General features: G+C 34.1%; 1 protein-coding gene and 1 pseudogene across 3 annotated transcripts; one reads left to right on the forward strand and one right to left on the reverse strand.

Annotated features, from left to right (window-relative positions):
* Positions 1–549: 549 nt before the first annotated feature.
* Positions 550–13049, reverse strand: LOC140747332 (protein tramtrack, alpha isoform). Of its 3 annotated transcripts, none has more exons than XM_073079722.1 (3): positions 11905–12063; positions 9581–10666; positions 550–2077 (listed from the first exon to the last, which is right to left on the reverse strand). In XM_073079722.1, exons 2-3 carry the CDS (start codon positions 10440–10442, stop codon positions 1428–1430), a joined length of 1512 nt encoding a protein of 503 aa, XP_072935823.1. In that variant the 5' UTR covers positions 10443–10666; positions 11905–12063; the 3' UTR covers positions 550–1427. The 3 variants fall into 3 exon arrangements, with proteins under 3 accessions (XP_072935823.1, XP_072935822.1, XP_072935821.1); XM_073079721.1 differs by lacking the exons at positions 550–2077; positions 11905–12063 and adding exons at positions 4000–8792; positions 12600–13049; XM_073079720.1 differs by lacking the exon at positions 550–2077 and adding an exon at positions 4000–8792.
* On the forward strand, positions 11364–12821 carry LOC140747596 (uncharacterized; annotated as a pseudogene).
* Positions 13050–25306: the final 12257 nt, after the last annotated feature.

Consider the following 25306-nt stretch of genomic DNA (forward strand, 5'->3'; position numbering starts at 1 on the left):
GACAACCGTCCGGTCGTCGTGCGGCAACAGTCCGAATAAGACAGTCTAAATTAAAAGCGCCCTGAAACAGTGACATTGTGCGAATGACTGGCGCCGGTGTACCTACCTAAAATAAAAATCACACTGCAATTGTTAATACCTCATCGGCAAAACTAATCTATAATGATTCAAGTAACACCCTTAATATGTACAAGAACTTGAACCTATCAACTTAACATAAACTTAACGTAACTAATATAGAATAACTCAAAGTTGTGCGCTAAATTAACAAACACGTTATAACCAATAAATCTTTTTAAGTGGGTAATATTATAACTCTAACACTATTTCTAACTGAATGCTTGTATATAATCAAAAATCTGTCCAAACGTAAACCTATGATTAACATAAAGATCTCCTACTTTTCTTAACATGAACTTAACAAATAAACCGTAACATTACCTATAAACATTATATTTTTCCTTATCAATGGAAGAACTGTTGATTGTCGTTTCGTCCTAGCTTCTCTAGAACGCAAAACCTACGCTAAAAGTGAAAAGAAATAGTTGGAAATATTTATGTAATTATACAACATTGATAAATGTGCTATGGCACGATTATATTTTACGTACAAGTAGTCGATACTTCTATTCTACATCTGTTTCTAATAAAGATATAAATAGGTACATGTAACAATAGGCTCACTAATGTTCAAATATTTTATAATCTATATAAAGTCTTTAATAAGAATATAATTTATTTTCGTTCTGATAACGCTGTTTTAACGATGTTGCCGCCGTACCAATTTTCTTGATAAAATGTAACATTTCACGATTGTTCAACCCTGAATATTATTTGCGAAGACAGATAGAAAGTTAATTACAGTCTTTGGTTGGTGTCTTGCGGAATACGAACTACAATAGTAAAATTTCAAGCAGCAACATTGAATAAAAATTATATAAATTGAACAGTATAGTATAGTATACTAAAATGTGAAGTAACTACAACTTTATAAATGGAAGGCACTTCTCAGACTTGTACAAGGTACAGCACCTATTAACTCTACGAATCAATATAATAATTAAAATTTAACACGCTGCAGTATTGCGTAACTGGCCTCCATAAAATTGTGTATAATTATTATTGTCTAATATTTGCACAACCATACCTTTTAAACAAGTATAATATAATGAGCTCTATGTAACAAACGTTAGATATTAAATGCATAACAGTATCATTGGAAATATACGATACGTACAGTAAAAATGTACATCAAAATTTCACTCCAAAAATAGAACAACTCCTATGCCTATTGAACTCTGATTCTATACTCCTAAACATTAACTGCAGGTAAATATTAAAACGTCTTTAAACTTTAAAGGCACTATCGTAACGGTTCTTATAGAAAATTTATGTGGAATTAGTAATACTTGTCACACATCAGCCACTCAGACTTGAGTGGGGTCGGGTGAGGAGTGAGATGGCGTGGAGCCTCGGGGCGACACCGACCCGATGGCTTCTAGTTTAATCCCGGGAGGAAGTTGGCCTTCCATGCCGGGCATTAAATAGAACGCATTGGGGGGATAAACGCAATCTTTCGGTACATAACAGTCGTGCGTGGTCTTCATATGGTTTTTCATTTTATCCGGCCTCGAGAATTCCTTGCAGCACACGGGACACGGAAACACCTTCCGCTGCTGTCCCTCGTGATACAGGAACGCGTGCCTTTGGAATGAATATTTATTTTTGAACGTCTTCTGGATGTTTTCCTTAGCACACTCTGTGCATTGATACACCCCTTCGTTAACGGACGCATACCGAAAAAGGTTTAACCCCCTCACAGACATTTCTGTCAGTTGTTCCGCGGGATCGTTTGAAGCGGAATTAGCTCTTCTTCTTATCCTTCTCCTGACAACGGGCCTTTGCATTTGGTTTCCCCCGCTCTGTAACGTGTTGTTGTTTAGAGAATCATTCTGATATTCATTTGACGTGGACGCAGCCTGAGTCATAGGGTTCACACGGAGTTTTCCATGACCCTCGTTCAACGGAGATTGCATGTATTTTAAGTCTTTATTTTCAAAGTCGGGAGTACCTCGTCCTGAAAGAAATTATATGTTTCATTAAAGTTTTATATTTTTTCATAACTTATTTCATAACAAAAAAAATGTCTACGTGAGTACAAAACTATTTAGCATTCAAATCAAATAGCTAACGTATAGGAAATCTAATATGGCAATAATGCAACATACAAAACATAAAATAAAAGGCGGATAAAAAAAGAAACAAATGACGAAAATATATTAATATTTATTTGTTCAAATTGAATGACGAAATTAATTACACCATGTTAAAAAAAACGGAAACCATGAACAATGGAACTACGTCACGGGCGAGTTTGACGCAAGATGGACGTATTGCACAGATAACAGTCTAATTTAAGTAGACAAAATAGCACCAAATAATTACATCGTAAGTAGTATTCAAAAGCACATGACAGATGTAAAACGACAAACTCGTCCATGTAATAAATACTAAAATAAATTATACAAAAATAGAAACAAAAATAGAAAATCAATGAAAATAAGAAACAACAATATTAATTCTACTACAGTTTTGTTTTACATACCAATGTTTCTTGAATTAAAATTTAGTCTATCAGGTAAAACACCAGGCAGTGTATAAAAGACAGAGGATTCATAAAGTCAATTTTCTAAAACTACATAGAATTATCATTAAATCTAAATAATAAATTAAAAAATAATGCAACAAAAAAGAATAATATTTACTATGTTACAATAGGACTCAAGTGTTTGCATTTGGAACTATTTCGGCAAGTTCGGTAGTCGGTACAACATAATTATAAAAATATCGCTTCGGCTTACTTAGCTCATAAGATCACATGAGGTGGGTCACAAGATGAAATAACATAAACTGTGGATAAGGACGATTAACATTTAAAAATAAATTATAGCTGCATTTAAAAACAAACCGAAGAAAATAACAGACGAAAACCTATTAACAATAATAAAACAAAATTAGCCTCATTACGTGGACAGCATTGCATAAGTCGCGTCTATCGTATAAATAAAATACAAAAGCAATAATTTGTACTGAACCAAAAATACTTTGTTCTCGCATAGTGTCAATTTGAGCAACATAGAAAGCATTAACATAATCTAGCTCCAACCACACCTACGAAACGTGAGAGTAAATCATATGATTACATACCTACCTGATCAGTCCTCTCTTCCTGACTACTAGTTTTCTACGGCATAGAAAATTCACTCCAATGTTAACAACACAATATATCCCTACAAAATTATAAATAACTTAAACTAATCTTTACTAATAACCCGTGTTGTTACTTTGCTACTATTAAACATAATTTATTTATTAAATCTGAACTGTTAGCGTCGTTGCTGATATCACCAGAGACAGGTACCGTCGCTCGTTGTTCGAGCAACGCTTCGTTTATAGAGAAACCATTACCAGTTACACGCTTATACTTTCTGCGTTTACCAGTGCCGAATATCAGTTTCCTCTATAAAACCAAAGAAATTGAATATATAGGGCAATAGAGCGGACATTGCCAAGATTTTCATAATAAAACGTTCACACTACTTTACACTGACATCATCTAGAATTGAATGTCGTTTGACATATATTTCAAAACTATTCATTACCAATTGGTAATAACTCATGGATGAAGTTCCTACCCATGTCCGACTTATTGCTACCATATAGTTAAATGTCTTTGATAAAAACTAAATAAAGATAACACATGCCCCACGTCACACATGAATTACTCCGATTTTGGATTGTTATATGAATAGGCAAGTTACCTCGAATGAAGTTGGGACATGGTGCCTCAACATATGGCTAAAATAATGGCCTATTATGTTGAGGGCTCAATAGTAATGTGTCGTCGAATAAATCTTATATTTTTGGCAAGTCGAACGTCATCCCTGACATTCCCAGACAACATAATTGAACTTGACGGAGGCACCTGGGTGCACTAAAGGAAGTTATCCAATATCCAAGATACAACACATACATAGACAATTTAAAAACGTCACAATAAAAAATTAAAGCAACAGGTATAAAATAAAATAATTAAAACATACAAAAAAAGAAACGAAAACAAAATATAACGTGAAATAGAAATAATTGATAATTTTGCTGTAACTTTTATTATTTTCTTTAAAGATTCTAAAAATAGTAATTAACACCTTATTGTATACAATTGTATTTCTGTCATTAACAAATAATGCTATATCGTGTAACTCTGAATTCTAAATTCATCTAAATATTACGCTTTGCATTTGAATTTTGCTATTGCCTAAGTGCATATAACAAAAAATATCAATTTAACATTTGGCTAAGGTCTATACAATAAATAAATCATTTTATGTATTTTGCATAATTAAGTTCATTTTATGATAGTTATAACTATTAAGAATTCCTCGGTTGAGGGATAAAAAATAGATTTATCAGAAGAAATTTCACCTAAAACAATGTTTCAGGATAAATATTTAAAAAGTTTTAATTCCTGCCCTGTTGTAGTATGGTTACCAAAGTCATCTTCTATCAGTAACATACTGCCCCGTATTTAAATGAAACAGTTGAATTCGCAAAAATATGACATAATTTCATAATGAATACAACAACATTGCAAGATGTCACCAACTTTCTACGCCTTAAATATTTATGGAACATGATAAAATTTACAATAAACTGACATTACTCTTCTGCAGGTACTAAGATTTCACATAGTTGTGGTTTTATAACGACTTGTACACACTAGGCAAGATAATAAATAACTCTCTCATATAGAAGAAAAACATTTCATGCAATTACAGGAACTACGCTTTATATAGCCGAAAAGAATTATATCTCTTCGCGTAAATAATTATTTAAGTAACATCTCCGTAATCAGTAAATTAATATTTGATAAATAATTCATATATGTAGATATTTCTGTATATAGTAATAAATCTAGCAGAATTGTCAAATAGTAAAGAGTATTAGATAATGAGGTCGAGAATGCCTCTCTATGCAACTCATAAATATATCTATTCACAATTTGCAAGAGAAATATAAACTGCGTAATTACCATAATATAATATATCATAATCTGTAACACTCTGCGAATACTTAGTTTTAAAATTGATCTACCTATCTCTTTTATATCCTGTAATATTATAAGCATAAATATCGATCTTTAATAATATAATTGAAAGATAAATCTTGATCTACGCGATGAAGTAACAGTGACACAGTAAAATAGAATATGTGTTAAAATATTTTCTGAGATAAATATGTTAAAAATAATTGTTTATGATATATGACATATTGGAAATCCTAAACTTCCCTATAACCCCATTTGGCAAAATATTACTCTTATACAAGACAACCGAAATGGGGCAGTAAATATGAATTTACATATATATAAAATCAACAATATCAACCAACAACATATATTTTAGGGACATTTATATGTCACATCACATGTGACATCTTCTTAAGTTTAATTTAGCACCAATTGATGATATTATTAGCTTTTAATAATAAAATAATATTTTACTGTAAACAGAAAACATCTAGATAAATCTTTGTAAAATAAATAGACCATCAATATTGTTGTTTTCGACGACGTACATTAAAATTAGACACGAAGATTGCAAGGGTAACGACATACCATGTCTTGAAATGAAATTTTAAGTAATTCCAATGTTAACATGTTAAGCTTAGGCACTGGCTAAATTGACTATTATGAGAACAGATTTTCGTAACATCCATTTATAGCCTCACCTTAAATTAAATCTAATTTCCTCCTTTAAGTACCTATCAATGTTCAAGATAAATTTTGTATATAGATTATGAAAGGTAGGTACAATAAATTCGTTTTTATGAATTTAACAGTCTTAACATTGATTATCATGACGTATATAGCCGCCTCGAATTTATGTGACAATTTATAATCTTCATTTACATTTTTTTTTCAATTTCCGAGTAAATGGGAAACATGAGATGATATTCTTAATTTAACTATATGTTAAGTATATTTACCTACTTGGGCCTAAAGGTTTCTATATTCCTAAGGAAGCTTCTTAAAGTAGATTGTAAACTCTGAATAATGAAAATAAATAAATATACATAATATTCTTTGAAATTTCTTAGTTACCTAATAGTCGATTTAACTTATATACAAGTAAAGGCACACTAATAGGCAAGCGTTCCCTGGACCAACTACTTATTCAATTGGAAACCTTTTATAATTTGGGTGAACATAATTTTCTTTCAAAACTATTAACAACAATTTTTCATGCATTTCAATACAATCTGTACCCGAATCTAATTTGTCATACACATACAGAACCAAAGGAAGTGTCGCTATCAATATATGGAAGACTACATTTGCCTCTAAATTAACTAATTACGATTTAGTAAGTACAATTTCTTAATTTACGTTTAAGGCAATTCGATTTCTACTAAAATAGAATTTGTAAATCATCTCATGGTTCCAGTAGGTATTTTTTAACTTCCCTCAAAGCACCTTGCTAACATCACTTCAACAACAACACTGTTGTGTCACGTGTAATATTTACAACAACCGAACAATTACATATACAACATTTTTTACATTTAATTTTTCATATAGAATCTGACATTTAATGAACAATTAGAACATTTTAATTTGACGAGGATATAAATTACGTCCCTGTGTTATACATATTGTTAATATTGTTTGCTACATATATTATTTATTCATCTTTATATTGTCTTTGACAGATATCTAACAATAGTAAGTTTCATTTCATATAAATAATGAAAAATATATCTACAAATAAATATGCACCATGACATTAAAATTAGAGGAATCGAATGACGATGATATAACTGAATGGTCTTAAGATTTGTATAATGATAAGGAACTGATTCTACATACTACGTAATATTATTGATTTAATGAGATTATTGGAAGCTATTCTAAGTCATTTTGTCACCACTGAGTTTGGTTAAAGAACAGCGTATCGTTTGCAACCAGTTATTATCAACAATGATAAACTATTTAAAATTAATCTTAACAAAAATCTAGATATTAAAAAAATCATAGCCCGTGTTGAGTTTAACTTGTAAGAAGTTATAATCGTAAATTAAACATCTAAGATCACTAATAAGGCAAGTTAAATGAAAAATGCATTTCACACCACTACTGTTAATGGCGTTCATGAGCCTTTTTGTAGCCAACAATAGCCTCTTTACTGAAACACCATATACTCCATTGAATATATAGAATTTTCAACATTTACAAAAAGGCCACGCCATTGGTAAAATTGTAAAAATAACCCCTAAATAAACTTATACTAACTAATTCAGTTCAATGAGAATTGCGTGTAATTAAATAGACTACTTTTGAATTAACGATCACCATGAGTAGTTACTTTGTACCCTGAAATTTTTGTAAGTAATAAAATTAAGTAACAAGTGAGTGCAAAATAACAAGTAAGGGCCCTAGCAGACATGCTACTTGAATCATCGGTGATCGGCGATTTTGCTACAAATAACTTATATGTCACCCGCGATGCAGTATTAACGCAATCGCAAAAGCGCCCGTTTTCGATACTGAACGCAGCAAGTCAAAATTCAGCATCGATTCAACCACCAAAAAGAGAATCGGCGATGCTAAAGTAGCTAGTCTGCTAGAGCCGTAAATCATAGAATTTTATAAATCTCTTCGAAGTTCAGCACTCTGAGAAACAATGGAACAACATAAATAAATAGATAAATATAACAACAAACGACTCCTACGCCGTTTAATATCAACAAACTTATTATTATAGTCGTGAAACTTAGAGCTCGAACGCCTATTCATTTGCAATCTACGTTTTACTCACTATTTAAAAATTCAAATTCTATTTTAACTTTAATATGATTTTTTTAATAAACTTACACTTAAAATCAGATCTTTATATATCTTTACGTTAAACGTGTAAGTGAGTAACATAAAATGGTCGTTTAAGACTCCTGCTTTGCCATTTGTTCACTGGCGTTTGGCTGATTCTTGTGTATGATTTTCAAATGCGCGATCATGTTATCTTTCCGTGTAAACTCTTTGAAACAAATCGGACACGGGAATACTTTGACGTCTTTTTTGTGAGAAGTAACGTAATGTCGACAGAAATTGCTGATGTGTGTGTACACCCTGGCGCATATTTTGCACCTAAACACATTTTCCCCCTCCTTAATACAGTAGTCTCGGACCGACTCGTTTGTTTCCTCATGATAACTGCCCACATTTCCTATGTTATTTTTCCTAATAGGCGAAGGGAATATACGATGTTCCCAATTAGTTTGCGTTAAATCCGATACTTCGTTGTTAGCCATGTTAAGGTTGTTTTGTTCTAACTCAGCCGCAAACAACTGCGTGGCCAGAGCAGGCATGAGCACGGGCTCCGGTGGAAACTTATCGAAACTGTTAAGCGCGGGGTTCAAGTTAGATAGGCCTGAAAGCTGATTGAATAGGTTTCGGGCTCTAAATTTAGATACTTGGGGTAGTAATTTTTTACTATTCTTTGGCTTTAAATTACGACCTAGTCTGGTTTTGTCATCTGTCTCTTTAAGAGGACCTTCCCGAGAGTTTGAGTTTTCGCGACTTCTATCCGGATTATATTTGTATTCGATGGGCTCATTGTATTCATCGACACCATCATTAGCTGGTTCCTGCTTTATGGTTCCATTTTCGATGGAAAGTACCGGACCGTTCGATGGATAATTGGGTTGGTTATCCTCCTTTGGCGCTTTTTCGGTATCTGAAATGTTACAGTTTACATTTCTTATTGTATACTCTAAGACGATGATCCGTATTTCATAGATATGAAAAAATATTGGAAATATTGTAGCACACGAATAATACGAGTAGGAATATAAAAACTAGAATATTTCCAATTTTGCTTTGTATGAAGGAAAGCTATTGGGAATAAGCCTTGTTCGTTTTCCCTTTTCTGACGAATAATATATATTTGTTTAAAGAAGTTAATAGAGTGAAATTATGTTACTCGAACCATTACCACACCGAAATTGCCCCTGGCCATTCCTCTAATAGCTCTCCCCGAAAGCAGAAAAGCAAGCAATAGTTAACTGTCGTTTTGTAGAAGAAATAAGCATTTGTTTCTTGAAAATATCAAATAATTTGATAGATTGCATCACTTACCCCTTTCTCATTAAAATTGAATACATTATAATATAAGGTATATATCAAAACACTTCACTTCTCACTTATATTTTAAATTCCTAACCTCAAAGCTTATATCCCATTAGCTTTTCTTTTTATTATCTAATGTTCTATGTTCTATATTTCGTCACATAGTGTTAGGTCAATGGAAAGGAAGATTAAAATATTTACAAAAGATAAGCGACCATAAAACATATACTCATACATCCGTGTAATATCACGCTTTATACAAAGTCCCTTTAAGGTTCTCAAGCGAAACACTAATTGTTTCGTAGAATCTAGAAATACAGTAAAATCTACACGATAAATAAAATTTAAATGTTTTAATTCTTGTCGTATTAATGAGTGAGTATTATAAAAACATACCTGCGGATTCGGAGTCTTTGCCAGATGTCGGTGCTTCGTTGGACTGAGCGTCGTCGCCTTCGTCGATCATGAGAGCTTCCCCCGCGTCCTCCCCGCCGGATGTGGCGCCATCTTCAGCACTAAAGCCATCCATTGACAGTTTCACCTCGAGCATTTCCGGCGAGCCTCTTATCAGTTGATCCCCCGCTCTATTGGAAGGCGCATGAGAAGCAGACTCCGGGATAAATTCTCCTGGCGGGCTAGCGGCCGTGTTGAGAGCATCGCTAGAACTTCCACTCAGTTTTCTTGGTCGGCCTCGTTTCCGCTTCGGTTGCATTAGCGCGTTGCCCAATAAGGGCATTAGCAGATTAGGTGGTGCGCCCCCGCTCGGTATCCCAGATGCCGGCCTCTTTTGGTGCATGTACGGATGTATTCTGTGAAGCTGGGGCGGAGGTGTGTGTGGGGTTACGCCGGTCTGTTGTTGTTGAATTAATGAGTTTGTCAGTGCTGGAATATCACACTTCTCTTCGTTGACTTCCGTGAGACCTTTTATTCTTAGGCTCTCGGCTACTTTTAGAAATGCAGTTAATCGCTCTTGGTCGACGCTCACTTCTCCTCTGTACATAAAGTCCAATAAGCTCTTCATGTCAGCGTACGGTACATCCTTTAAAATAACAATAGGATGTTTCTCTTGGTGATTGACAAATAGAGCCTGGAAGTAAGGACTGCAAGCCGATAGAACCATCTTGTGTGCTTTAAGCAATTGACCATCCACGGCCAGAGTCACGTCAGTGAACGTCTCAGCATGTAGAAGTTGATCAAACACAGACAACATATTTGACTGGTGGTTGTTCCACCGCAAACAAAATCTTTGCGTAGCCATCTTTCACTGTTTTTTTTTTCCTTCTTTGGAAGATATGATTTTTACCAGTCCAAGCTTAATAGCTAAAGCATTAACAATATCTCAATGATGTATACATAAGTATTCTCTCATATTCCATGAACAATACAACAAAACTTTAACAATGGGTAATGTTTACTTTGTAGCCATTTTTAATTGTTTGTTTCATAATGTTAGTGCTTTTTGTGTGACGGGCGCAGGGGGACCTGGAAATAAATTAAATTATAACGTTAAGGGGCGCTAATATACTAATAATTACGTCTTATCTTTAATGAGAATTCGTAAGATTAGATTATGATATTAAATAAAGTGGACCAAGTAGGTAAATTAAAGTTATAGTGAAACAGAGAGTTGTGGCTTCTCTTGATTTCTCTCCATTCACGATTGGAAGAAATAATTGCTACATTATTATTACAGCATTTTCCATACAAGTGGTTTTTCTGTCACGCTAGTAATGTATCCTCATGACAAGCACGCGACGACTTATAGATTTATTATTTTTCTTGTAATCAATCTAAGATTGGAAGTAATGGATAACACTACTTTCCTTTATCTTTTACATGAAACAAAGGATAATATTTGTAGATAGACACGTTATAATGTGGTACTCAAACTAAGCTTTACGTAAAATATATATTTTACAAAACCTACACTCCACGTGTTCACGTGTCGAAATAATAAAATTTTATACTATTTATTAATCCTCTATTCACGATAAAAACAAATATATTATTTTGAGTTATTGAACAAAACCGTATGAATGACACTACAGGTTTAAAATAAAGTTGTTATAAATCACATAAATGTAGCGCTTAAAATTGGCAGTAAAGGTAAATATAGACGTGAGAAATAAGTATATAAACATTTGTTATTCGATCACTGTGATTCCAAAGAGACTTTATTATGATTATAACTGGTTGTTATGTATCCAGTAGATACCTCGTAGTTTCAATCAAGGTTAAAAAAATCGAGGGCGCCTCTAGCGGCGGGCGGCGAGTCCGTGCATCGGCGCACTGCAGTAGGAAAAAACATTCTACGTGTAACCGAACGCAGCTAGGTACCTATACGTCGACACCAGCCACTTACTGCGACCGATTCACAGCTTTATTAAATAATATTTAACTTTAAATAACACAAAAACATTATTTAACGCGATCTTCAACTTTGACAATCACAAAAATCTCCTATTGGAATCTTATTGGACGTAACACGAATCAATTTTAAGCTCAAAAACATATCTGTTCCACATCCACAGGTGCTGACCACTATGTTATCGCGGCATAAACGGGCGCACGAATTATTACTACGCACCCAGTCGAGCGCGTTACATTACGTCATCACAATGGCATTATTACCTACAATATCCACACTAATACGACCGATACCGCGAGATAACAACTGTTCGGGAATAATTACATCACAACACTAACATAAGGGAACATACCACACGTATCTGCACCACAATCAACTCGACCCTTTTATGGGAATGAGGATCAGCCCTTCCGCCATAGTCTGAGTCCGCGTTTACGTCGCACCCCGCTCGCCCGACGACTGACGGCGCAACCCCGCGCCGCGAACACCGACTCGCTCCGCGACTCGAATATCTCTCACAAAAAATACGTCGTCATCATCGAAATGGCGGCAGCGGATATATTCAGCGCAGGGTGCACGGTAAAATATTGATTTATTGAAATTTATTGATTTCTTCTTTTGTAACCAAATCCCGTATGACAGTGTCATCGAATGAGTCACGACTATCGGGGTGGGTGGTTTAATAGGAATTTTGTAGAAATAAAATATTAAAAACGGGGAAGATAGAGATGCAGTCTCGAACTATGGTTAGGACGAAGACGGGGTAAAAGCCGGTATATTGTTGTAAGTTGCAATAAATCACAAATTGTTTAAAAATACGTATTTAATTTTTGTTTTTGATCGAATATCAAATGTTTATTTCATAAAAAATATATGGTTAATTGTTATAAGGGTATGTTTCTTCTAAAAAGTTTTGCATTATATGTCAGAGTGCTTAGAGGTTGTATTTAGTAACTAGCTAAAAAGATAAAAGTTTTTGGGCTCATCAAAAGTTAGATCTGTATGCCCTCTAAATAAATGAGTCTGTCATATAGCTTTTTTACCGACCTTAACATAGATATGTCGAAGGGATGAGTTTTCCACGTGAAAAACATCAATCCACTCGTGTTGTCGCCATGTCAGCAGTGTCGTCCGTCTCTGTTGCTCACGGGCGGGGTTGGCAGGACGCCTTCCTCGCGGCGATCGCCGCCGGAGATGCCCGAACTCCGCCACTTTTCGCAACCGAACGCACCCGAGTCCGCACGGAAAATAGACCGCGGGGCGCACTGATATTTTTTTAAATTATAAGTTCACACTTTTCAAACACTGTTCCAATTTTTTTTATAAATAAAAATTAAATGTTAAAATAATTAATAAGTCCGAAAAAAAAATTGTCCACTTGCTCGCGTTACTAGAATCGTAGATTCGAATTAAAGGATGTTGAATGAAAAAATCCGCGCGCGGTATGTGAGTCGGAAGTATTTTTAATAAAAATGGCCTGCCGCCTCGGCGGGAGGAGTGGCAATGGGCAATGAGGTCGGTACCCTCTCTCTGGCACCCGCGCGCGCCCCTCCCTGCCGCTTCGCTCGGCACAGGGTTAGAAAGTTTCAAAAGTGAATCGTGGAAAACACGCAACGCCGCTACGTCCTGGGTGCATGCCCAATTCGAAACAGGGATGACTTCATGATACGATCTTCAAGATTATGTGGGTGGGGGAAATAACCTATTTTTGTTTCTAAAGTTGATCATCCTAAATAATCATATATTTAGATGCATACAACTTCCTTATAATAACTGGCACCAAAGAATATTTTTGCAAGTAAAATAATAGAAATCATTAGGGGTAGCAAAAAAGAACAATTATTGTTTAACAAATATGTAATTTCCTTAAAGTCCCTAAATCTAGACAAAAGCCCTATTTAGTATATAAAGGGATATCACGCTGAATAAATTGTTATAAAGTTACTTAGTTACTCAGTTTATTCAAATATTTATCCTGTGTTTTAAATAAATTGAAGTCATGTTTATGTAAAATTCATATACCAATATTTCCTACTTAGCATGATGGCCATGTGATGCGTCATACCCGTCGCATACGCATGCGTTTGTCTCAAAATTTGAAATAACACGGGACCTTTATGAAATTTAATTATAGCTTAGCCTGTGAGGAAAAGTAGGAAGGCATCATTTAAGTGCTAAGCAATACCTTCATAACTCCAGTTAACAGACTACGATTCATCCTTCCATCTATCAGCCCTTAGAAGTCTACTTCTGGATATGGTTTGACTATCCAATACTATGCATAGTAATATACTAATTTAGACGAATAACTACGCAGGGAACACCGCTTACCATTCTATTGATCGGTTCTCATACATCCATTACTAATAAATAATAATCATAACCATTTTTTGTACCATAGATAAAACTTTGACAAATGTTTACCTTCATAAACTGTCAAATTTCGAATTATGGCAAGCAAAGATTGATTAAGTAATACTAACTAGACTTTAATTACCATCTTTGACGACCCGCGTGACGAAGCGGGTCGTCAAAGCGAAGCATATCGTTATTACGCGCAAAGAGTACCGAGTTCGAACCCTGGCCACACAGATGTCTGGAAAATTAATTTGGATATCTGTTCCGGGTTTGGGTGTTTTTCTATTCGTCTTTATGATTAGGGCTTTGAGTGTGGAAACCGTCTATGTTACCCTATTAAAACATGACAGTAGCCGCGCTATACTCAAACTTTTTGAAGGTGGGAGAACCCTTTGTGGTTCGACTCCGGCGGCACCACCGCCACACCTATTTCTACCTAATAACAGCAGTGTTAGGCGCTGCTGTGTTCCGGTTTGAAGGGTGTGGCAGGGGAGACATACTTTTCCGAGGCGTTCCAGCTTAGTCCTCAGGGGTAGCGGCGCATCTGTGGCCAACCTCAGGTAGGAATATCTAATCCTATCTGGGGTTCATTACAGATGTCCATGGGCGGCAGTAGCCACTTACCATCAGGTGGACTGCATGGTCGTCTGATACCCATATATTATAAAAAAAAGGCAAACACTATAATTACTATAACTAAACGTGGCATTAACTATCTCAGTAAGGGTTTGAGATCAAATATCACTCATCATTTTATCGGCGGCACTCCCCTCGTTCGCTCGCAACAGATCACAGTTAACGCTTATCGCCACAATTGTTATCTGAAGCGAATTTATCTTGAATCCATCATCCGAAATGGGCTAAACCCGATACTAGTGATAGAGTTACAGTTTTATTTACAATGTCGCAGACCTTTGTTTTATATCACTCATTGATGAAAAATGGGTCACGTGTTGACTATGATAAAGCAAATGAGTAAATTGATACCTTAAGATTTGCTACACTACGTCTACTCAATTACTTTTAGCTGCGGTGGAATGCATAAGATACTCATAGATTCTAGCAAAAATACAACAAAAATAAATACGTAAAAAGTACATATTTTTTTTAATTCGTAATTTTATATTCGTGAGAAATACATCTTGATACTCCCTTGAAAATTAGGATTTAAGAAAATTGGAAAACTTTACATACGTGATGGGCCATCTTAAGTTTATAAATGACGTAATAATTATAACTGTAACTCTACCTACTGTTTCGAAATTAGGCGTACCTTGGGGTTCTCTTACAAAAACATTGAAACGCTGATTTATTTGAAATGACCTTAATCTTTAGATACTGTAAAAAGCCACATTACTAAGTGACACATTCATATAATAAAACACATACACAAACAACGCGTCCACACATTCTTTATGTTGACGTTAATAGCTATAACATAATATTACAAGTTAAAAACCATTACGAAATACACATCATATTTCATTCGTCGATCCAACTAGGATGGGTACGTAAATACGCGACCTGGTATCGATTGGTAGGCAGCATAATTCAGCAGTGACCTGACCTAGGTCAGCATGCCAGTGTTAGCTGAAGTCCTTACATCGAGCTGACCTAGTTTCCCGACCCGGCCCGTGCATAAAAGCTTGCCAGCACACTTTCCCCTTAATAACAAACATGCCCTGAAAATCCTGAAACGAAGCTTATTTGACGTCAGTTAGCTTTTCACTTTTTATTCTTTGCTCTCAGTAAAAGTTACATCTTGTTTCTGTACTTTCGATCTTAGAGTTTTGTCGCAATTAAAGTGATTTTGATAATTCTAGTTTAATTTTTATTTTTCATAAATAGAAACCAAGTGATGCACTGCGTAGAAACATGGAATCATGAGGGTGCTCTTTTATCGATTAGGTTATTAGTTAGGTGGTATTAAATGCAGCAAATGTCTGGTTATGATTTCGCATGTCACATGATATTTGTTTTGTTTCCTACCTGAAGTGGGCCGCAGATGCGCGACCACCCCTAAGGCCTAAGCTGGCACGTCTCTAATAAGTAAGTCCCTCTTATCACACCCTTTAAAGCAGAACACAATAGCTCAACATTGCTGTTAGCTAGCATACATAGGTGTGGTGGTGCCGTCGGAGTCGAACTAAAGAAGGTTCTACCACCTTTATGTAATATAATGCTTATTTAAATAGTACCTACGTGTGAACATACATGTAGTATATTATTTTATCCATGCATTGTATTGGGAAGTACATTGACAGCTGTTTGTTCTTATGTAATCTTTAACTTAATATAACTGTTCAAATTAAATAACGTGTAGTAGTGTAGTATATATGCACTATGCACTGCAGTAGCATGAACACGCTACCGCGCGAGCACAACCCGTGACAAGCGACAGCTAAGGGCGACCTACTACGTTAACACAAATAGTACCTCTTTCTTTATTTTTATTTAGTTTTATTATTAAAAATATAACAAATTTTCTATTATGAAATTGGTCGAATTTCGACTATTACGCGAAAAGTAGTGCATAGAAAATTTCTATTAGAAATGTATTAAGCATGTCATGCGGTCGCTATTGCAGGAACGACTTGTCCGAGCGACGGCGATACGAGATGGGGAATAAATCGGACGGCCTAGGAATAGAACATACTTAAATTAAATTATGCAAGAAAGTGATAAACCACTATCTCAATATGTTATCAAAATAACGTCATGTCTAAATACGTACCTTTGTCGGTCCTGCTTACGTCGCTGTGCAGTCCGTGGCAACGTCATAGCGCCGCTCCCAAAAATCGCGTCGCTTATTACATGAACCCAAATCCATGGCTATGCATTTAGTTTCTTTAGTAGTCAATTTAAACCTTTAATACTAAAGGAACTATGCACGAAAAATACATAACCTCCTTTCCTTTCCTTTGGGCAGTTATATAAAGGAAATAATTTTCCATTCAGATTTCTTATCTACGGTTTATGAATTCGTAATCTTAAACTTGTAAGTTATATCGCATTAAAATATACGCATTAAAGGATTCTAGTTAATCTTTTTATGACTAATTTACCTTTTTTATATAAATTGATAATTTCGATAAAGCGAATGAAAAAAGTCGCAGGGAAAATCTTATGTACATACATAAAATATATAATATTTTTCTATGAAAATAGTACCTATACAGGGTGAATTTTTAAAACGGGCCTTCAGGGCCAAATCCGAAACTATAAGTATTAGCGAAAAATGCTGAAAGGAGTTACGAGACCGATTTTGATAAAAACTAAAACTGCATCATTAGTTTTTTAAAATATTTTTTCCTTAGCCGGGAATCGAACGAGTTCATTTTGAAAAAAATGACACCTCTATATTATTCTACTATTTGATAGTGTCGCTTATAAGGATCAAATTCTGGGAAGTAATGTTATGTGACAAATTAAAGGAAAAGGAAAGTTTTGAAGAAAATACGTATTTTTCCATACATTGGCATACTAATCCTTAAGGATTATACATAACAAATGATTTATGTATAATTCTTTAGAAACAGACATAAGTCATACCATTGAAGAATTTGTTGGTTAATGAACTAATTATTCGATGTTATGACTATGACATACGGCTTAGTATAAGAAAGTAATAGTTTGGCAAATAAGTTACGGCCGTTTTTAGGATTTATTTTTTAATGAAAATAGATAACTGAATAAATAGTAAATTCTTATTGTTTGTTGTTTACAACTTCGTTTCAACGTTAAATATGATTTTCTATATCTCTTTTTTTAGCAATCACTCGGATTGGACTTTAAAAAGTAATTCTCGCAAATTGTCAAATTTACATCTGTATTAAACGAAACTCCGCCCATAGCAAGTAAATCTATTTTAATGGTCCTAAAAATAACCTTAGCTAAGTCTGACATAAAAATATAAATTATTGGGAAACAAAACGTCCATTTCAAATGATTAGAAACATTGAGCCAAAAAAAATGTTAATACACGAAATGTTTAAAATAATGAATGGCGGGAACTTAACTGCCAAATTAATATGAAAAAATATGATTTTCTTAAAATAGAGGTTTTTCCTTTAGTTTGTCATTTATCATTACTTTCCAGATTTTGATCCTTATAAGCAACACTATCAGATAGTGGAGTAATATAGAGGTGCATTTTTTTTCAAAATGAACTCGTTCGATTCCCGGCTAGGGAAAAAGTTATTTTAGAAAAATAATGATGCAGTTATAGTTTTTATCAAAATCGGCCTCGTAACTCCTTTCAGCATTTTTCGCTAATCCTTATAGTTATGGATTTGGCCTTGAAGGCCCGTTTTAAAAATTCACCCTGTATATGTAAATCTTTCTGCGTTATAAATGTATTTATATTAGAAGCTATCGTCGTTAACCAGGGTGTGGATTTCCCCTCGAAATTATAAGGGTTAAAACCTGAGTGCCACCCCCTGATCAGTCTTGGGGTCACTTCTGGGAAAATCTCAGGTCGGTTTCCTCACGATGTTTTCCTCACCTATTAAATTAGTAATAATAATAATCTTACATGTACATGTGTGACTTTGAAAAATTCTGAAATTGGCGTGAATTCTATATTTTGTTATACAGCATTAGGGGTAGAACTTTATATTACGGATTTTTTCATCTAGCACTTGAACAGGCGAATGTGTTTGATTTAAATAGTATTATATTTTTTTCTCAAGTCATTGTTACCCCTGTGCACAAAGTTGCAATGACTAGTATAAGAGTCTCTACCTTACCAAACCTTGCAAATGAGGCCACTTGGGTACTGTTGTCTTAAGGCAGAAATAGATGTAATGGTAAGTCTCTAGGTAAACTAGGAAGGTTTTACCACCTTGAGCTGCAAAGTTAATTATATATTTGTATTTATTAAAAAAAATATATTGAACAAAGGTGTAAAAACAAAGTGTAGAGAACAGAGCATTACCTAACTCTACCATTGCGGTTTAGAGATTTACATAATATGTATCTACGAACTTTTGTTTATGTATGCGAGTTCATAATCAATATCACACATCATCATAAGTACATACAGGTTTTTTAATCATTTTTTCCTGTCGAAACATTTGGGTTGTGGCTAGGCTCAGAAAGGCGTAAAAAAATCTTAGAATTAATAATTTCTTAAATAATGCACCTTTTATGTTATACCTCTAAATGCGAATAGATCGAGTTTCTAGTCATATTTTTTATCAGAATTTATATTCAAAATTATAGACAGAAAAAAAAATCAGTAAAGGTTGTAGCATTCAATAATATTACAGCCTTTTCGATATGTAATTCAACTCTTATTATACAATAACCTACCTTATATTTATGTAATAGGATTTAACAAAAGTTAACTTATCATTTTATTTCCAAAATTTATTGCGCTGTACGTATTAAACTTTGGGATGCACAATCTATCTAAATCAATCATTCAAATCCTGACGCCGATTCTAAGATCGGTTTGCAACAAATGAGGAAAAGTAAAACGTTAGACGTTTGGAGGTGAAGTGTCCAATGAATAAGCAGATTCACGTTAACGGCACGACGAACGGTCGCCGGTAACTGTTATAACGCGTGGTAAAAGCTGCGAACAAAAAGAAATCCTTCAGCTTTCTATCCGACGTGTGTCTCGGCTCGGGATGGGAGAGATCGTCATTGATTATTGAAATTTACGCCGCTCGTTCCCAGCGAATGCGTATTGATTGTCTGCGTAGTCTATCTGCATTTCGTCTAGACGTTACCTAGATTAGCTAAGTTTAATAAGCTCTGACTATATTTCATGACATTTGTTTAAAATGATAAGTTTGGTGTTATTGTAATCAGCTGTTATCGGAAGGAGTCTAATGATGGATTATTGATTCCTTTCGTGTAGTGTCATTAAAGAATGATGTCAGACTTCCTTTAGTAATGTAGCTAATAATAGCTTAATAATTATTATAAATGACAACTAAAAATGTTTTTAAAAGAATCAAAGAATATCATAATTACTTCGTAAACTTAAATTAATTAAGTTTATGTACCGTTAATGATTATATTATGTATACAAAAATTATAAAAGCATGCTACAATGCGATTACTATTTACTCGTCGTCTGTTAAAAAATAGCTATTATATGTTTTTAATCGAGATTGAAAGAAGAAGAAAGCTGTTTTTATACGTCTCCGTTTCAATAAAAATTAGAAAAAAACATTGTATATTTAGCTGTTCATTCAGTTTCTTTAAATATACGATAAATATTTATTTTAAAGGTATTTTTTAGGAATATTCATTGATTTTCTCAACATTTGATGATCTCTCCGATTGCTGTGAACTCTACACAATCGAGTAGGAAACACGTAACAATAGTTCACCTGACGGCGCTATTGTAATTATTGCGGTCGGCACAAAGCGAGATCTTCTCTCCTTATCGACCTATTAATCTAGAGATTCCTTGATTCTTTTATATCTTGACATAGTTCATTTAAGTTAATCTTTAAAAAAATGTCAGAAAATATGTTTATTTATTTGACAAGATTCTGATCAATGTTACCTGTATTCAAACCCCATGCGAGTCTTTATCTTATTACAACAAAAAATAGATATTTTTAACTTAAATAGCATCCAAAACATCCTGTCTAAAGGTTTTTTTTTACATTAAATGAAAGTCTATGCTAACAGTAGTAAAATGAATATTCATTTGGATACGCGTGAGAAAACGTATAGAATTAGGATTTTATGATTAGTAGCTTGAATATAACCATTTTTTGTCTGTTAGTCGAAATTCTACAATAACCACTGTGAAAATGAAACCACTACAGAAAATCAAGGATTTTATGTGGCAACAATAACTACCAATCAAAACAAAAATAAAGAACATGTTATTACAATTATTAATTACAAACATATGAGAAAATATGTTCTTAAATGCTTTGGTTTATCCAATTTATATTATAGTTGGATTATAAGTGCAGGGTAACTTCGCAAAATCTCATTCGACCAACGGTGTAAAAAATAACTTTGGACCGTCAAAAGTTGCCACAGGTCACGCCGGTGCGAACATATCATACCATGTATCGAAACAGAGACTTAATTAGAGAACCAATCATAAAACGTGAATGTACACTCCTGTTATGATTATGTGTCAAAATATTTTAAAAGTTGTTTTAATGTTCACATTTCGCACCATCATTACAGGCCATCATTATTAGGCACAAGATTTTTATGACACAAGCAAAACACACTCAAAATTATCACTATTTCGACATCTACAAATTGAGCTGCACTGGGATATTTTAGTACGGCAAACTAATTGCTGTCTATTTATTCACATTCCCGTATAAAACGAAATAAATGTACTAACATTAATTGAACACAAAAAATACATAACTGTGTAGAAATGTAAGTACTCGTAAATCAACCGCAGTCTAATATTTTACTAACAAAGATTTGAAATGCTTAAAATGCCAAATAGAAAGTACTCATATCCTGTTTGTGTGAGAATACTTGAGTATATTTGTACGTGGCGTATAGGAAGGACTCTTAGAAAACATTAGGAAACATTTTAATGTCATATCAATTAGTAAGGCCGATCTCTTATACTGAATCCTGAAGCTCTTAGGTCCTCGGTCAATGACATGCCTCGGAATTAATTGTTAACTAAAAATTAATTTTAGACTTTGTTTAGGACTTTAGCAACTAAAACGATTAACAAATAACAATAGCATACATTTAGGAATTACTATTTTTTAAAAACAAGATTCATATTGATAAATTGTAAAATAAATTATCATTATTGTGTGGTATCATATTTCCACGATAAAATAATAAATGACATACTAATACTAATACTAATTACGTAATGATTTTACGTAATTTTTGGGGTGTCATACATATACAAAAGTACTTAATTCAATCAATCCAATTATTTGCCTCCCAAAGATCAAAATTTAACAATTTCTACTTACTAAAAATTGCCCAATTCCTATCTTTTATTGGCACATCGGTTATTAATAACGGATAGAATATCAAAAGGGTAAGTTTATATATACATATTTTCTAAAAGCTCTGAGTTTTTCAAGGAAACCGGCCCTTATCCGAAAACTTGCACACTTATGATTGTCTCTGTGTCATTCTCGTTTGCTATAACAAATCTAATTTCTGTACCATCGTGATTTCGTCAGCAAAAAATAGGTGCAAGTGGGAGGGAAAGGGCCCGTCCTGCTAGATCCGAATCGGTCGTCTAACGGTCGGGGTCTCGGTTCAATGACTTGATTCGGACGCTCAATTTTCGCCGGGTACTGTTAGATATCTTACGGGGCAATAACAGACTCCGTAATAATGAGAGAACCGTCTCCCGAGGCGCTGTGCTGTGGACGTCCTGTTTGTTAAACGTTGCCATAGATCGCCTGATTAGTTGTAGTGAAGTTGTATTGTTGCACTACGTGTAATAAATTACATATTTGCGACCAGCATTCCATGGACCTTCCATAGTCTTACTGTGTAGCACTCCGGGTTTGATCCTAAGTTACTTATTCAATAATCTAAATGATGAATTAACATGTCTTTCTGGCTCTGATTGTATGTGTACTTTTCTTGTGCGTATGGCATACACAATTCACGATTAGTGTGAGGTTTATAGGAAGCATAATTGTCCAACCATAGAACAATTCGGATTTAGTCTCCAGTCGTTCAAATATCTAATTGATGAATTATGACGTCTATTCCACCTGGAATTCCACCACAAGCCACACCTGTGGCTGTGTGAATACTTCGTATGGATGTCTATAGCATACAAAGTATATGAATTAAAACGGGGGTTTTTAACTTGACTAGATGTAATAGAGAACATAAAGAAGAAATCCCAAATCTAAGGTACATACGTATGTAGTCGCTCTCCTTCATTTTAGGTTATGAGTGTAAAAATCTGCTTTTAGGTAATTTTAAGCTGAAGAACTCTTAGTTAGTATTTGTAGAAATATATAGAATGTCGAGTTAACAGGTGCAAAATCTACCTATATTTCTTTGTATTTATATAAAGAAAATGCGTAAAAATACCACATTTAAAGGGTTAATCGATTTAGAATCGAGTGTTAAGATTTCGTGACGAGGAATTAGTGACGATCAGACAATAACGGTTTGCGAATATCGGATAAGCTTTTCATCGTAATTTCAGGCACCTTTTCTACGACTGTCAATGGTATAGCTTTCCGTGATTTAACTAATATAGTATTTACGTTGACGTGTATTAATCTAAATTGTATCTAATTTGCTATAAAAATATGCTATTCCCCCTCCGAACAATATTTGTCTTTTAGCAGCAATATTTGTACTGCTGTCTAGGAAGGAGAAAGTTATTTAACAAACCATACAGATTGCGTGTCCATTTGCCCCTTTATAAAAATAACACCGTTAAGAGATACTCCAAGATATAAAGATTACTTATACTAAGGCACTGGTTTGACATGACATATCTCGAGATAAGCGTAAACAAGTATTATCGTATTGAGCAACCTATTCGTAAAATTCCTTTTAAAAGATCAATAAGTGCGTCGGCTCGTTAGAAATTGACAATTCTAATAAGTTTGTAAAATATACCAATTGCAAATTGTGTGCCAATGCAATTAGGATCAGGAATGCAGATGCCACTAATTAAGTTTCATTAGGGTCTGGTTTTAATGGGGTGCGTAATAAATTGAAATAGTTTTATTGCGTCATGAGGTGATAAGCGACACTCAGTGTTTCTGATAATGTTATATTTGCGCTAATCTTTTGTTTTTTGCTTTCATTCAGCGTTTTAAAGATTCATTTTGTTGTTTTATGATCTTAAGGGGTAATAACTTAAAGTTATTACACTTTTCGCAAAAAAACCGTATATTTTTTGATTAGGATAATAATACATAGTATTTCTTAATAATGGTTATCCGTTATTCAAAAATCTATTTCACAAAACTTTAAATGAAAACATCAAATCATTCTTAAAATAATTTACTTAATTACATACATTTATTTAATTACCATAGCATATGGGATACCACGGTAATTAAATAAATGGTCATAAGTACGTATTATTTGAGGTAAGAAACTATGTTATATAGCTTTGATCTATGTTCTTTATCTATTATTATAAACTAATGAAACCGGAAATCTTCAAATACAAGGCTTAGTTTCTGCTCCATTTTTGAAGGTACGATATGGTTAAGTACTGTTGATATTTTGATATACTAATATACTTACCATCCCACCATATAATAACGTATGAAGTACATCTCCATCTGTTGGTATACAGAAAAATTTGCATGGACGTCTGCAATCAATACCAAATTTTTATTTCTATTTGTTTTAAATTTAGTTTAAGTTATTATAATATTGTAATAAGGTTTAAATATTGAAAAATAAATTATAGTATATACCAAATAGATTCGGAGTCCTAGCAAAGCTTAACTACAGATGCGTGGTTATTCCTGACGACTAAGTTAGTCCGGTCAATTGAAAGTCAGCCGTCGTCCCCACACCCGTCCCGTCCGTTTATATCATATTTTGCACTGAAATACTACAAATAGATGTAGTAGTACGGTGGTAGCTCCTACTTGTTAGGTGGTTCTTTCTTTACAAACGTATAGAAAAGATCAAATCTATATCAACTCAACCTGTACCAACCAACTTATAAAGGACATTTCGAAACCACAGCAGCATCAAAGGTTCTCAGTCCTGCATTAATTTGCCTAGATTTTGTGAGATACGGCCCAGTAATGTCCGGACTCTCACCCACTGGCCCTTCTCGGAAACGGCGTTCGCAAGGAGCGGACCACTCGGCCGCTCCCTTCGCTTATAGGGTTGACGGGTAGGGAAACGGTAATGATGTACGTATACAAATAAGTAAGAACGCTTCCTACACTCCTATATGTGGGTTATCTCCAAATTAGATTTTCTTCTATGCTGTGGGTGCTATGGAAACACAAATAGTACATAAACACCCAGACACAGAATTAAAATTCACCAATTTGCCTGGCCGGGGATCGAACCTGGTACTCACTGCGTGTCAGACCAGTAACCGTGACCGCTCCGCCATGCAAGTCGTTATGCAAATATAAACAAAGTCAAAATGAGTGGGGTGTTTATTACCGGTGGTATTTTATTTATTTTTGGATGAAGACTATTTATGTCATGTTTTGTATATATTTGTACTATCATACCCGTTATTAATATTGAATCTCTTCAATGTTTTGCCTACCTAAGATCTTCATTTGACAATTATTTCTACTAGAAATTGTTAAAATTCCATGTTTGGTAGGTAAAATAATTACATTATAAAAACCTTTAATTTCAGTGGTGCATCAACCCTGGTTATACTTTTCGCGGGGCTCTAAAAATGGGCAAGTATCAAATACTTATACACGATTTAATAAATAAAAAGGTTAAATTCA

Source organism: Epargyreus clarus, unplaced genomic scaffold (genome assembly GCF_041222505.1).
Source record: "Epargyreus clarus isolate Ecla_fem2 unplaced genomic scaffold, WU_Ecla_fem_2.2 ptg000014l, whole genome shotgun sequence".
In the NCBI taxonomy this organism is placed as follows: domain Eukaryota; kingdom Metazoa; phylum Arthropoda; class Insecta; order Lepidoptera; family Hesperiidae; genus Epargyreus; species Epargyreus clarus.